We start from the raw sequence: 16,623 nt of genomic DNA on the forward strand, positions 1-16,623 counted from the left end.
TGAAGACTTGGTGTGTTCAAGCCAGTGTAATTACTGGGTGTCCCCCTGCCCCCTGTATGGTGGCTGGGAGAACCTCTTGGTCAATTGCTCATGTTTTGAACCTTGCAGGGATGCCATCTGCTCTGATGACCTTTATGAGTGTCGGCCACCCAGAGGGGAAGCCCCGTCTGTGTAACAGACACACAGAGGGGGAAATATCTCACTGCTTCCTCACTCACTCTGCTATCAAATATGGCTTAAAATAAACCCTGAAAGTTTACAGTAGACTTGGAAAAGATTCCAATGTTGTGAGTGGGAAAATGAAACCTTTTTTTTTCTTCCTCCCCCTTGACATACTTGTTCCTTAATTTCTTGCAGCTTGTTGCTCTGTTCTCTTATGTCGTGCAGCAGCTGCATGGCCTTATCGTCCTCTCTGGAGACCTCGACGCGTGCCTCCTCCAAGCTCCGCTTCAGGCTCTGCAGACACATGCATGCAAACACAAGGTCCAATCAACACAGTCGGTGGTGTAAAAGCTGCACAGATGTCTGAATGAGCAATCACCCCTTTAACAACAGCACATTCAAACGTTCTCCGGCAGCCTACCAACACATCTGAATGAGCTGGTAGTATGACTCACACTGCACTCAGTAATGTAGGTGGCGAGGTCTTGCTCCAGGATGCTTCTCTGCGTCTCGGACGCCTTCAGCTCCACATCCTTCTGGTGGAGCACTGACTCCAGGTCAGTCATTTTACGCTGGAACCTGGAGATTTCTTGCTCCATCTTAACGCAAAGAAGACACGTTATTCCACGCCTTCAAGCGAAGGTTGAAAATTTAAAGCAATAAAGAAAGAAACCATGGTTTTATGCTCAGACTGTGAAACGTGACCATACGCTGAATGAAAATTACAAAAATGAGCAGCAATATGTTCGTATGCCGACTCGCACTTGGCCGGTAAAGCTTATTCTGATTCAGATTATGAGCGATTACTCTGACCCATCGCACCACCGTGAATGCCGCAAATTACAAAGCTGTGATGTTGTACAAACAAAAAGATTATCTTGGCTTATTGAAGCACAAACATAAGCTTCTATGATCTGTGTTAAGCCAGTCTGCCAGAATAAACACAACGAGTCTGGTAATAAAACCCACATTGTTGGGTCGATTTTGTTCAAAATCCAAAATGTGCAAACAAAATTTTACAGTTTCCAATAAGGAATTAGTCGCTTTGGTTCGCATGAAATTTCTTTTTAGAGGATGCTTACAATACAGTTCTGGAAAGAAAGCTTTATTTAACAAATCTCGGTTGAGAATGAATGAATGCTTTAGTGACAATGAACTGTGATGAAACATAAAAACGTGTCTTTGCTCTCCTACCTTATGGCATTTGTCTTGAGTTTCCTGTAATTCTTTGCTTTTCAGATGAAGCTTCTTTTCCATAGAGTTGGTCTTAGCAGGTGAGTTGAGGCCTGCAGACACTGACCTGAAATAACAGCATATCAAGGGAGTCCTTAGTGGACTGAAGAAATACACAGATCCTTCAAACTAGCTGCAAAACACACTGCAATAGTAGCATGATATATCGGCAATAACATCGGTATTGTCCGATTTTAGTCCTTTCTTAGCATATCATTATCGGCCCAATAGGTAAACACGGGTGGATAAACACAAAATAAACTGAGGGGTGGCAGTGGCTCAGGAGGTAGGGCTTCATCTTGTAACCTGCGAGTTGCCGGTTGGAACCTCTAAAACAATCAAAAGTCAATCCTCCTAATTAAATTATTTTACTACAGGAACAACCAATATACTGGATTGTGTGGTTCAATGCATGCTAATGCATTTTACGTTGTTTTCCTGAGGAAAAAAAATAAATATTCTGGTATTACCCTAGGGGATAAAACGTATAGATATACAATTTATATTACATTTTGCTCGATTATAAATTTTAAAGGTTTAAATAAACTTTAACTGATATTCAACTTTTGACAAGTATGTTTGTGTTTATATTTAAATTTGGTATGTGACCTACAGAAAGCTTTATAATGCTGTAATAAAAATTATAATGCAGACACAAAACCCACCATCAGAAATAAACATCAAAGTTTGCCTTGAATCAGTTCTTTCTATTTAGAGGCACATCTAGTCCAACAATAACACTCCTGCCAACAGTTTGGGTGAGATGCATGAAAGCCTTTCAGAGGAGAGAATATCATCTATTTTCTATTCAATATGGTTTATTCAGTACAAAAACAAACTGCAGAGAAGAAAAATAAAGAGAAATGCAGGCATGGAAATATTTCCTCTTTCTCTGACTAAATAATGTGACAGAGAATTTTGATTGTGTTGTTGTTTATCATGGGTCTATCCATCTTTAACATTGTAGTGAGTTTAACATTTTTTATCCTTTCTGATTTGTTTGCTTTGGAGTATTAAGAGCACACAGTTGATGTGGTTTAATCTGCTGTGCTGGAGACAAAACAGCTTTGGAATAAATTAACAAGCCTTTATGAATGAGTTTACAAACACAGCAAAAGGATCTTTGACAAAGTTGACTCAGCCTGAGTCACAGTGTTAAAAATAACACCACAAAAGCAATCCCTGCTCTCTGTGCTTGCTGCAGTGAGGAGAGATCCCCTTGAAACATATCAATACATGGAGCATACACTACATTATATAAAGAAGAATCCCCCACCCACTCACATTGAGCTGTGCTATATAAAGACTGAAACGCCACATCAGTCATTTATTTCATGGGAATCCTGATTAAAACCGAAAGCAAACAAGCAGCCAACACAATTATGTTAGGAATTCACTTATCTCACTGCGGTTTAGTTGAATAGTTAAAAGAGGCTGTGTGGAGAAAACACTGTAGTGATTAAAAAGCTATCCAGTTGCGGTTTTCAGGGTTGGCGTCTATTGTTTTTCTATCCATCTTTCATACAAGTGACAAAACGTCAAAAGGAAGACGGATATCATTCTCATAACATTCAGACTCCTTCCCGCACATTGAAAATGAGTATGAGTACAAACTCTATACGGCTCTAACATATTGTAGGCAGAAGAGAAAAGAAAAAAAAAAAAAGAATACAAAAAAATGTACAGGAGAGAAAATATTAGATCCCTCTGTAAAGAACATGGTGGTTGTCATTTCTTTGAACTGTGCCTGAAAAATAAATGAGGACTCAGTGCAGACCGCATTACTGAGGGGAATCAATAAAAGACAGGAACAGGAGGAAGGTATGCATGTTTAAGGCTTATTAGCATTGATCTGGTGTATACACGGAATATATTTATGACGTAAGAGAAATATGAATATAAAGTAAATCCACGTAAAGCCACAAGGTTCTAACAACAGCTAGAAATCAGGATCAAGAAAGCAATAGTCGGGAAATTGTGTCTTGGAAATCAGTTTTATGCAAATTTCTTATCATTTGCCTTTTTTTTTTTACTAAGCAAAACAGTCTAAACAACACCTGTCCATAAAAGCACGCATCATCTGGTGGCAAAAATCAGTCATATTTTACCAATATTACCAATATTTTACCTTATTTATGAACATAGATGATGAGGAACAGGATTGCTTCATTTAAATTAAACTCTCATTTTATACTTTCAAAATTGTTACTTCTAAATGTCTATATAATAAAAGAGCATTTCTTACAGAAAATTTTGAATTAATGAGTGAAATACATAAGATCTCCAAACCAAGGATCAGGACTGATCTGGCAAACAATATCAAGGTATACTAAGGTTTTATGATTAAAAACCACAACAACTTTCCATTTTAGCATTTATACTAAAATCAAGGTATACTAAGGTTTTATGATTAAAAACCACAACAACTTTCCATTTTAGCATTTATACTGTTTCAAGTCCTTAAAATGAGATGTCAGAAAATATTGTCAGAAACAGTTAGAGGTTTTTCTGGCTGCATGAAGTACACAGTATTGAAGTAAAGGCCCTCCTTCACCTGTTGCTACACATTGCCTATCTGCCGACTGAATAAAGTCGGCTAATAGGCATTTAGCAGGTTGGAGAAATCTCTGGCTGTGAAAAACACAGAAGACCGTGGTACAAAAACTGAAGGAGAACCAGCCAATGCCATAGGTAAAGTACCTGCTAGGAAGCTACGATCAACATGCTTGTTAAAAAGCTGCCTGCAGAGTTGCTACCTGAGCAGACAGCCTGACTAACTAAAGTCCAATTTCAGCTTAGTCCGCTTATGTTGTATGAAGATATAACATTCTGTGCTAGGGCTGCACATCTGTGTGTCTATCACCCTGTGTGACCTTTAACATTTTGGGCAATGTCATTTGCATCCAATGTGAACATCTACAGCTGTGACAGTCCCTTGTGATATGAATATTACACACACTTGTATTGTGATGATGATATACTTGCAATGTATTTTGCAGCCCTTTCTAGTTCAATAAGAACTAACATTAAATGTAGCAGGTATTTAGTCTCTATTTTTCTTTTCTTTTCTGTTTTGAAAGGTTTACTAAAGGCCAACAAGGAGGGAGGAAGCATAAAGGAGTTTTACTTCCTCCCCCTATAATATTCAAGTGGGGCAACTGGTGCTAAGAGGTAAGTCTGAAAGCTCCACTAAATGATAGGATATCAAAGCTTCCAACCGTCCTCAGCAGATTTCTCCAAAACTGTGGGCATTAGCTGCCAACAAAGCTCACTAAAGAGTAACCTTACACCATGTTACAGATTTGGACGAGAGTGAAATGGTCAGCTAAATGAATATAACTTATCCTCTGGAGACTTTGAATAAAACTTTTACACCCTGCCAGCCATCTGGCATCATTCAGGGAATTCTAATAAGGAGCTGTCAACGTATCATACTCCGAACCCAAGTGTTGGATGACAGACCAGAAAGACTTTCTACTCTACTCTAGTCAATCACAATCATCAGTAGACAAGAGAAACTCTTCAAACCAAACTCATTACAGATACACCGATGAGCATAGAATATAATGAAATGTAACAATGATTTCTTGGCAGCAGGCAACAGAAGGCTTCTCAGAAATATGAGGCAAGCTATGGAGGAGATTTTTGTTGTAGAGTTTTCCTAATGAGGAGTCGGGCAATCAAGGTCAAAAAGAATGAAAAGCAAATAAATCATGACTGGAAACCCCAAACACATGATTAGCATTTCATTATGCCCGACACTTGGCTTATTTCCCTGTCCCTTTTTTTGGAATTGCAATGAAGATTGTGGACATGCATATGTATGCACCCACACGATACCAAAAGATTGTTAGGGTTCTGGGCTTCTCTTTGTCAAACGCCGCAAACAAAATGACTGGCTTCAGTTAAAAAGCTCTAGCAGATGAGTGATGTTATGTTAACAGCAAGGGACAGAGACATTAGAAGAGGGAGAAAACAAGAGGAGGAGATAAGACTGGTAAAGATGGGGGTGGGGGCTGAAGAGGGGAGAAAAAAAACATCACGGTAGTAACCATAGAAATAGATTTTCTCCCCCAATCTGAGCTCTCAGCCTTTTTTTTCTGTCTAATCTGCTAACGCTTTTTCTTCCCTTTCTGTTGCTGCTGCTGCTGTCATGATCCGCAGTCTCTCCAGCACCATTAACCGGTGAGAGCACCGGCCCAGGGAGGGGGCTAGAGAATTGAAACCCATCCTCCTGCTTTATTATCAGAGGTTAAGAAGCCAAATACCATAAAGATAAATTACATTCCCAAGCTTAGGCTGTTAAAGTCAGGAGCTCATTATGTCTCACAGGGAAACGGTGAAACCACAACAACAGCAGCGACGGTGGGAGTGTGCCTGTGTGTGGGGTTCCACGTCTCAGCAAACCTCATTGACACACTCAGCCGCATACCAATCAGTGTTCATGGAAAGATAACGCAGCCCAGCATCCTCTGGTTCATTTATTTTATCTGCCTACGCATCGGATCAACCATGTGTGGTCGCAAAACACACAAAAAAGAAAGAAAAATAGAAATCAGGAGAAAGAAACATCAGAAATTAGCTCTGCTTCCGTTCTTGTTTTAAACATCAAATGGACAAAATAATTTTAAGCCCCAACAGGCAGAAAACTATTGACATAGACAAGACCAGCTGCCCAGGCCACAGTGCTGGGTCACCTGGAAGAGGGCTACCAGCATATTATGAAGCCCAACAGCAGCAAAGGAGCCAGTGTTAGTATGGGGGAACAACAAAGATGTTGCAGGAGGCATATGCAAAGGAAATGATGATTACTGTGGATTCACTGTGAATTAAAAGGAAAGGGAAGACCAAAGCATATTGGTAAACAGGTAGCACTTACTCAGATTTGGCCAATGCTGTTAATGCTCTGCTGAAGAACCAGCCTAGAAAGGGCAGATCCTGGCCCCGGAAGCCTGCTGGCACAGCTCCTCGCTGGGTTGCTGAGGCTGGCCAGGGGGCAGCCTGCTCCGGCTCCTCAAAATTAGAGGTGTCATCCTCAGCATGCAACGCAGGAACGAAAGGCGGTGGAACTACGAGAGTAAAAAGGACGAGAGAGGAGGGAACAGGAGAGGGCAAGAAAAAAAAAAGGTAGTAAAAAATTATGTTTAAAAGAACAACACAAGGAGAAAGGAAAGAGAAAGGAAGGGAGGAGGAGCAGAGCGGTGGGAGCCTAGAGTGCGGCAAGTCGCGCGTTGATGCACATGCTGCCTGTGTTCCTCCCTCCTCCTCTCTCCTCCTTTCATACACATGCTCGCTCGCTCTCCCTCACTGCAGCAGAGCGAGCTAATCAGCTGGAGTCACAGCTGAAGCAAAAAGCTCCTTCTGTGTTGAACTGTCAATAAACAAGGACCGAATATCCAATGCAAACATGCAAACATGAGGTACTTCTTAAACAGTGTTTTATATCAAGAACAGATTTTTTTCCCCAAATTGTATAAAGGTGTATAATTTTTTTTTGTAAAATAATCAACACTTTTCAGTTTTCAAAAGTCTATCATAAATACTACTTGCAAAGGGGAAATCTTTCAAAAGAAAATATATGACAGGAAAATTTAATGAACACATCAGCTCTGATGAGCAAAAAAAGCCCAGTTTGCTTCCAACAAGTGTACTTAACCAGTAAACTGGGATACTGGTCAGGCATGTCTGACAGAAAATATTTCTTCAAGGGTTAGAGTTGTGCTTTCCAGAAGCTGCTCAGCTGACGCTGTCGAACTGAACAAAAACAATGATGTTAAATCATCAGGCGTGTGCTTCCGCCACGGAAAGCCTGCTGGTGTAGCCTGCATACAGGATTTGTGCTGCGTCTGTTAAGAAGCAGATGAGTTGCAGATCTTCACCGTCAGCCTCCCTCCCATTTTCTCTCCTACAGAAGGAACTGGCCCGCTGCCAACGGCTCACAGAGCCTAATTATTTTACAACTGAAAACGCCTTTCATAATGCAATTACCCTTTGTTGCTTGCATACATCCAGAAGCACATAACACACCTATAGAGACTAAGCATTTGTTCATATCATTACTACGAGGCTGAAAATAAAGTGTCAGAAGGAGGGGATTCCCCCCACCTTGTCTTAAGTTGTTCCAGTCTACATTTGAGAAGAAGGCGTGACACCGCAGTCCCTGGTAGCCCAGACGCTCTCTCGCTCCACACAGCAAGCTCCGCACCAAGTCAACAAACTGCTTACTGGCATGAGGCTCTTCTGGAAACTTTAAGTAACGCTGGAGGCAAAGGACATGGGCATTCAACAATTATTCATTACTTGAATAATACAATGACTAGAATTATTTTTTTCTTTAAATGATCACCGTACCAGACATACCTGAAAATTGAGAATGTTGTTGATGGTCTTGGTAGATGTGGCATCAGAAAAAGGCGACTTGGCATAGATCATCTCGTATGCAATAATGCCAAGGGACCACCAGTCGCACTCAACCCCGTAGGTGCTCTGAGAGCCGCCGTTTATGACTGTCAGGACCTCTGGGGACAGAAAGTCCTGTGTACCAACAGGTACTGTGGCAGTAGCTACCTGGAAACATTTATAAAATACTTCAAATGGACAACTGCGGGTTACCAGTATTAAAACAAACCAAGGTATTAAAAAAAGAAATAAATACAAAATAGTTTAAAAGCCGCAAAATTTTTCAATCGTACCGCTAATGTGGTTTACAGGATTACTATACAGTTCAATGCACAATTCTATATGGTCACAAATTTATAGTTTCAACATTTTGATTTAAATTCTTTACATTCGAGTTCAAACTTAATTCGGAACCTGCCTGAATCGCAGTTAAGCCTCATCATCCATCCGTTCCACAAATAATGAAACAACACAATGCTAAAGTGTAGTGTGGTACCACTCTTTTTGTGGTACCTGACCTTTACTTCAAAATCCATTTTGCTTTGACTTGTCAATTTAGCAATGGAGTGTCCTAGACAAACTACCTATTCCTTAACAACACAATTTGTGTACTTCAGCACCTTTATTAAATCCTTCCCCCCCAAAAAGCAAACTGAAGCATTGGTGTTTTATTTGGAATTTTACACTCAGTTATAAAGCAGCACACATTCATTTAAACCTGAATTTAAACTGGTCAAGATTTATCAAAAAATCAATCTTTTTTATGACTGCACATTCAACATTTAATAATTAAAGAATTACAGTTTACCAGAAAACAAAAAAACACACCATGACATTATTAGACTTCTTTTAGAAAATAGAAGAAAGAAAAAAGTCAAACTCAAATCAAACTAAACTCCACTTTATACGTTTGGCACAGCTAAAATTTCTTTGAATAAGATTCAGAGTAAGGACTTTAATGCAGCACTTTCTCTGCTGCAGGATGCTGCCCACTGCCAGTCAGCCAGCTAAAAAAGACGATACTATATTTTTCTTGTACTTACAGACCAATTAGTATGTTTGGAAATATTTCCATCTTGATAAAGTCAGTCAAAGTTGCTTTGAAACTCCATATGGCAAAGTTATCCAGACGTTTTTAAACTTAGAAGTAATACTAGGAAACCTTTACTCAACGTTATCAAATTGCAAGATCTCATTCAACCAACTTATTTCAGTGATGTCACTGTTAATAACACCGAAGTCAAAACCGTGTAATCTACTTACGGTTTTGTTTGCAGTCAACTTGGCAGCTGATCCAAAATCGGCGAGCTTAATGTGACCAGTCCGGTCGATGAGAATGTTCTCTGGTTTGACATCTCTGTAAGGAAATATTTTATAGGACATTTGATACTGCTTTTAAAAAGCTTTTTGATGCCTCAGTACTTTAACATGTCAGCTACTCTAAGTTTAATGGAGCACATTAGGAAACATCAGCATTGTTTTTTTTTATACTTTATGTTGTCTGACTCGGACATCAAAACCAATTTAGTGAAAAACAAAGTAGCAACACCAACTCAGAAACTCTAGTGGCTCCTCCTTTACCACATACTGGAGGGAAAGCAGTAAAGAGATGGATATGGCTTCGAGTGTCTAACCTGTGGACGTAACCCAGCTGGTGGACTGCCTGAATGGCTTCTACCAACTCAGCCAAATAAAACTGAGCCATTGACTCGTCAAATTGATCCTCGTATCGGTTCAGCAGAGACATCAGGTCACCGCCCGGCAAGTACTCCATGGCCTCAAGACACACACAGACAGACAAAGTCGATAGAAAAGAACATAATAATAGAACACAAATAAAATATGATGCAATAAAATACAACATAACATTTTAGAACTAGACAATATATCGAATCCCAGCCGCAATTTCAAAGTGTGCAACACTGAGAACTACTTGCATCTAATATTTGGTAGTATATAATATTTCAGGGTCCATCCGTTTTGCTTGTTAATAACATATTTGGCCACGCTGATGGACTTTCACTTTCTTATATGCCCACACTTGATTTATAGCATGAAACAGCACTGTGATTAAACAGGCAAAAAAAATACTGAAGGATCCATTCCATATTCTGTTTGGAGACTATAAACAACTACCCTCATGGACATGTTACAGAGCTATCTATTGCACAAGCAATGGTTTTAAACAATCTTTTCTTCCAACTTTTACTTTACTTCTTAATAAATTTGATAACTAGTTTTAATTTTTCTTTTTAAACTAATTTATTGTTGTACCATCTAGCTACCCTGTCACAGATTGGTGGTTTTAACTGCTGTAAATTGCACATTGGCAGTTGCACCAGATATTTTTGTTTGTTTTTTTTTTGGTATGCATGTAACATTGTAGTCATTGTACACCTGCCTGTTAATGAATGAGTTTTGGTGAGATGATGGCAAAGAAAAGGAGCAATGAGGGGGAAAATGGGTTAATCATGACTCATATTGCCATTCTAGTATTCAACAAGCATGTCACACATGTCATGTTTTCAGAATATATATATATATATATATATATATATATATATATATATATATATATATATATATATACTGTGTATATATATACTGTATATATAGTATATATATACAGTATATTTGAGAGTATATCTCAAATATACTCTGAGATGCATCAACTAAACAGAAATTAGAACTGATTTTGGGACATGTATCCAAGCACATGTCCCAAAATTTTATCTGATTTTTTCTTTTTTAACAAAACTAGAAAGAAAGAAAGAAAGAAAGAAAGAAAGAAAGAAAGAAAGAAAGAAAGAAAGAAAGAAAGAAAGAGCTGTGTCATATTTACAGACAAACCAGTGGGAGTTTTAAATTAGGATGTATTTCGTAAACACAAAACATTTATTGTGCTGTTGATTTTGAGCCGATCAAATGCAAATTGGCTGATTTCATTCACTGAATATTTATCATCTATATGAGACAGCAATAAGTGTTGGATCACATATGATTCATCTGAGCTCACATCAAAGCTATATTCAGATTAAGCTCATAGGGTATTTCTCCTCATTATAAATTCCTTATGTAAGGAGCGGATACTATTACAGATTTATCTCTGATACCGCAGTCAAAGCATTGCTAAAAATAGACCAAGAATACCCGCAAAATCCCTGTGCAGTGTGTATTGCTGTGATCAAAGCGTTAAATAACACCCATCCAGCGAAGCCAACATGCCAGGAATTATATCTCACTCGATATTTGCATACATTTTATCTGAAAACACAAATAACTGAAGATTATTTTGGCAGTCTTCTGCACCTTGAGGAGAAAGAAACTGGTCAAGTTGATTGGAGCTATTCGGTTCCTTCAACACACACACTTAACAGGCGAGAGCCCCTGGCGCATGAATGGTCTGAGAGTCTGAATGAACAGGAGCATTCTCTAGTGTTACCTAGCAACAGAGAGACTGGGAGCCTCTCTGACACACGGATAAAGATGGATGCTTTGTATTTTTGTCCATGCTCAGTTAGTGTGCATGGTGGGAAAGAGGGGGAGTGAAACGGCGATGAAGAAGAATTGAGATTGACACGCAGGGGGCATGAAGCAAGATATATAAGGGGGAAGCAGAAAAAAACCTCACTATGTAATGTACAGCTTAAAATCATTTTTCCTTCAACCTCAGTCAGTGTGGGGTCAACACAAACAAAGATTGTGTTTTGTGTAGGAGAAAATAAAAAAAAAGGTCGCTTTAGAGGCTGACAGAAGAACAATTTTTGTAGAAAAGTTTCCTTCACTGTATCTAAATAAACCCTGGAGATGTAAAAAAAAAAACAAAAAAAACATAAAAAGTCCTGTGTTTTTACTGGCCAAAAAGGAATACATCAAACCAAAAAGACAACCAGTCACACTTTGCCAGACTGATGCACTGAAGAAGAGAATAGCATGAGTCATGTCATTAATCACAAGAGGGGGTTAAAAGGATTTCTGGAGGTCTTGCACATGCTTTACTAAATGTTTAAGCCTAGTCTTTGTAGCTGACTCTTTCCCCCTTTCTAAATTATTAAACCACTTACCAAGATTTAAAAGTCATTTAGGAACAGAAAGCAACCTGTCTAAGAAGATGATTCAGTGTCATGTCTGATCTTAGCAGAAAAATGAGCAAAAAAAGAAAAAAAATTTCAACAGCTACCTTTTTTTTCCTAGCAACATGGTTCCGATTTATCCTAGCCGAATGAACAAAAAACCCAAATGATAATAGGTTGGCAGGATTTGAACTTGAAATAATGCAAGATTTCAATTTTTTTATATAAATACAGAATATAGTGCAGCACTTTGATTTTGTTGACTTTTTCTAACCCACACAGAGTAAAAAATATACATACAGGTTGAAAATTTGACTTTCATCCTCTAATAAAATGTATGTGAATGCCCATTTGGGCATAGATGGGAAACCCCACATTTTTTGTAGCCATCAGTGAGCTTCTGATACAATTTTGGCTGCATATTTAGACACAGTTTAAATATGCAGCAGTGGGTGGGATACTGGCAGGGACCTGAAAGTCTCAAGTTTTAAATAGGATTAAAGTATTTTTGAAGTTTATGGATGGCCTATTTAAATCATTTAAATAAACCATTTTTATTTGGGTTTAAAACCATCAGCCTCCTAAAACAACAAATTGTGTGCATAGACCAGTATACTGCAGGTTGCCAAACAGACAAATCTCATGATTCTACCAACACCATGCTTCACAGCTAATAAGGATTTAAGTCTCATTTTGATGTAGAAAGACATCAAAATGTCTTTCTATGTCTCATCTGAATTTTCTGTAAGCCGAGCCTAACGGCGCAGATTTTGGAGTGGCCATGTCAATGTAATTGTTAAGCGTGTTTCACAATGAATTGTAAAACTCCTCTTGTAGTTCCTGTGTACTTACTTCAGAGGTTTACAGTTCGGATTAAAAGCTTGCGAGTTGGACACAGGACAATGTTCCCAAACAAAGTTCAGTACTAGCTTTGTCCTAAATCTATATATAACAGGCCCTATGCTATCCCCATCCGTTCACACACTAAGTCAGTATGCACTCGGCTGAGCTTACCCCATAGATCAACGGCACAAAACATCTCAACTGGGCTACATTCTTCTAGTGGAGCAACTTGACCACCAGACAACCACAGTTAAGCTACAGCACTTAGGAAACGCCTTAACCCTTGGCTTATTAAACATGCTACAGTCTCACCAGGTAGACGTGATCTTTATCCTGAAAGGCATAAAGAAGCTGTGGAATCCATGGACTACTATTCAGAGCCAGAATCCTCCGTTCCTCCTCATGAAAAACAACCTGTAAAGAAGTAAAAGGATAGACATACAGTATGTCAACTTAAATGTTTCACATTACCAAACTTGTACTTTGTGAACAAATACAAAAAACAGCTTTCAGATGATTTCATTTATTAAAGGAAAAGCTGTCCAAAACAACTTGGTCACAACTTGTAAAAAACCTAATACAGGGTTGTGTCACCCATGGCAACACTAATCAGCATCTAGCGTTCCTGAGCCTTTCACATCTCTGGAGGAATTTGGCCCCCTCTTCTTTCAAAAATTGTTTTAATTCAGCAGCAGTAGGGGGTTTTCAAGCCTATTCAAGATCACACCATGGTCTCTCAATTTGATCTTAATCCACAGTTTGAATGAGCTACTCCACAACCTTTATTTTGCTGGGTATTTTTCTTTGTGCTATTCTGAGGTTGTCACTAAGATCTGATTTAACAAAAGCGTACTTCAACTTAAGGTCAAAAATTCTTCTTCTTCTTCGGGGTATTCTGCTAGAGAGCCAAATTTTTGGTTGCATCATATATGGCAAGTTATACAGAAACTGAAGCAGGAAAGCAGACCAAGACCGTCACACAATCACCTCCATGTTTGACTGATGGTATGACATTCTTTCAGTCAAAAAAATCCTGTTTAGGAAATGTGAGACTGGGTTTTTTTTTTTGTTCTTTTTAATTAGTGTAGGAATTATCCCATGAATGCTATTAGCCCATGTTGACAGAGAGGCTGCATTTATATTATGTTTTTGATGCTACAACCTATTTTAGTCACTTTAGTTATCTGATTAACATAACCAGATTAACGTCAGACTATGTTCAACAGGTGCCAAAAATAACTTGTTTGAAACATGTAAGTATGACAAGAAATCTAGAAAGAGGTAAATCCTTTTTCACAGCACTCTGCATGTAATGAAGGAAACCTTAGTGCCTAGTTCCTAGTACTTATCTTCAACTTAGAAAACACAAAGAAGATCATTAGAGGAAATAACACACTATTATCAATCATCCTAAGACCTGATATTTGCCATTATACTTTAACAGAATTTTGTTGCATTTAGTTTTATAATAGGATAGACTCCACTTCTCAGATTTCAACAGGACAAAGGCTACTAAATAGGCTAGAGTAGTCTGGAAATTAAGAGGCTATAAGTTTCATTCCAGCTTCCCCCATGCCACACAGAACTCATTGTTGCCCACTGATCTGTGAATCACTGTGTGAAATTTTGTGCCAACGAGTGAATGTGACACGTAGTGACAGAACGGGTCAGTATGGTGAGAGTGGCCGGTTCATTTACAAAGCAGCTTTCGAAGATGGATGGATTTTGAAAAAAGAACATACTGTAAGTATTCAATTCAATTAAAAATACTTTAATCCTAAAGGGAAATTAAATATAAAGTACAAATGACCCTTGTTGCTCAAAAACCACTTCACTGTTCAAGATATCATACTTGTAAATTATATCAATTTCCTTCACTTTATGTTCTTTTCATCCTAAAAATATAATTTATTGTAAACAAATTGGTTCCATGTGGCATAAAGAAATAATTACTCATTCATTCAAAATCATGCAGTTAGTTGCTCCCTTATTATCACTTCCTGACATTGCTCATGTACTGTTCTGACAGAAATCTGTTCCATTAGTCATATGCCAGGGACCACAGCTGTGAAATACCATACCCAGACTTTTTTTAATGTTATTCAGCCTTACAGCGCTCCCCTGTGGATGTTTCTGACAGTGCAGCTTAAGAATATTAAGTATACTAAGAACAATGTCAATGCAGGGATAGTGTTATTCTTCACTAAATTTTCTCAAAAGTATTGTCTAAATTTTGCAAGCTTGCCACATATTTTTTGGGTGAGTCAAACAAGGGTGACTTACATTTTCTTGAGTACGTAGCACGGCCTTGTTCATCGTTTTCAGTGCACAAACATCGCCGGTGGCTTTTTCTCGAACTACTCGAACTTCAGCAAAGCGACCACGGCCGACCACTGCACATAGCTCAAAGTCATGAACCGCTGGCTGCAGGGCACGCAGCTCGGAGACGGTCTCAGAAACTGTTAGGGAGACAAGCATTGGATGTAAGCAAGAAAAACGTGTTCATTATGATATATTTAGGGTTCCTACATATATCTAATCTCAAAATCCCATACTTTTCCAAGTAGTTTTTTTAAAACAATGTTCTAGCCAATCATGTACAAAATATTTACTCAACTGGGTTTTATTACCTACATGTTACTCAAATCATGACAAGACGAGATCCAATTGTAGCAGTTTGGCAAAGGACTATTTCAATGCTTCTTTAACATTTGGAGCAACTTATATCAGCTCTATTTTCTTGCCTATAAAACATACAATTCCTAACATTTTGTGAGACAAATACAAGAGCTCACAGTACTTTTTAAAAATAATTTTAAAAATTTAAAAGTACAAATGCAAGAATTCAAAAGTTTTTAAAAGACAAATTTAAGACTTTAAAAATAGAACCTGCAAAAGACAGTAACAGGAAGCAAAAGAGATGGGGAAAGAGACAGGAGGATGAATAAATTGTTATGAATGAATGTTACATCGGTAACTTAAAAAGATAAAAACAATAATTGAGTTGAAAAAAGCTGTGATGTGGCAAATCAAAAATAAAAAAGTGCCTACTTTAAATATAAAACAACACAAAACACCTTTCAGAGTATCTGATTTTTATCTTTCAATAAATGGAAGAAAGAATAAAGTTGCCAAATTCAGTTTTCGCTTTTACATATTTATCAAGACTTTTCACTAGATATGCATTGAGGTGAAGTTACCGGTACTTACATTTATGGACAAACTTTGCCACATGTTGAATCTTCATTAGCTCAGGGGATGTGCACTCTTGGTAGAGAAGCAACAGAGCCTCCAGAAACTCCTCCCGTCCTAAGCTGCATCCTCCCTGCTGACCGCCGCACAGGCTCACTCTTCCCTGGGGACAACACAGGAAGGGGGAGTCATGTACTGACTGCGGGCCACCGGCTTTAAAATATGCCGAATGAAAGTAAGATAGTTAGATATGGCCATACCTGAAACACCTGGTTGAGACGCAAGCTGCGACTGGTGATTGGGTCAGCGGAGGAGCAAGGTGTTCTCAGAGTTCCCTGACTGACGTATTTAAATTTCAACATGGTTCCCTAACCCCAGATAACCTAGGTGAAAAGCACACGGTTATTCAAAGTTGAAGTACCGCTAATGTTGGGTTTTTAAATCAGTAAACGAACCGGCTAACCAAATGTCAACACACCGTCCCTTTAGCTCGCGCTACGTCAACGGTAGCTAACGTCCACTTCTCTAAAATTGCTAACTAACGAAAACACGTCACTCGCTGCTGTTCTCAAATCGTATGTATGTACACAAAGTACTGAGATGCTTAAACACTTACCACACTGCCATGCAGACAATAATAACACAGTGTTAACATAAATGCAGCGATATACTCATAACCACACTCTTGCCCTCGATATTCCCGCTGTTGTTTCCGGGTGAA

At 38.5% G+C, this 16,623-nt stretch overlaps 1 protein-coding gene across 7 annotated transcripts in view; it reads right to left on the minus strand.

Annotated features, from left to right (window-relative positions):
• Positions 1 to 16,623, minus strand: part of cita (citron rho-interacting serine/threonine kinase a) — a 42,926-nt gene extending 26,303 nt beyond the window's left edge. For all 7 annotated transcript variants that reach the window (XM_032549688.1, XM_032549686.1, XM_032549683.1 and 4 more), the window contains exons 1-13: positions 16,519 to 16,623; positions 16,163 to 16,285; positions 15,921 to 16,065; positions 14,994 to 15,169; positions 13,023 to 13,124; positions 9,429 to 9,571; positions 9,058 to 9,151; positions 7,756 to 7,962; positions 7,501 to 7,654; positions 6,275 to 6,464; positions 1,357 to 1,462; positions 618 to 761; positions 337 to 456 (exon numbers count right to left, since the gene is read on the minus strand). In XM_032549688.1, coding sequence (XP_032405579.1) covers positions 337 to 456; positions 618 to 761; positions 1,357 to 1,462; positions 6,275 to 6,464; positions 7,501 to 7,654; positions 7,756 to 7,962; positions 9,058 to 9,151; positions 9,429 to 9,571; positions 13,023 to 13,124; positions 14,994 to 15,169; positions 15,921 to 16,065; positions 16,163 to 16,264 — 1,683 coding nt within the window. In that variant the 5' untranslated portion in view covers positions 16,265 to 16,285; positions 16,519 to 16,623. The remainder of the gene's footprint in view (positions 1 to 336; positions 457 to 617; positions 762 to 1,356; positions 1,463 to 6,274; positions 6,465 to 7,500; positions 7,655 to 7,755; positions 7,963 to 9,057; positions 9,152 to 9,428; positions 9,572 to 13,022; positions 13,125 to 14,993; positions 15,170 to 15,920; positions 16,066 to 16,162; positions 16,286 to 16,518) is intronic.

This window comes from Xiphophorus hellerii, chromosome 20, assembly GCF_003331165.1.
Source record: "Xiphophorus hellerii strain 12219 chromosome 20, Xiphophorus_hellerii-4.1, whole genome shotgun sequence".
NCBI classification, from domain to species: domain Eukaryota; kingdom Metazoa; phylum Chordata; class Actinopteri; order Cyprinodontiformes; family Poeciliidae; genus Xiphophorus; species Xiphophorus hellerii.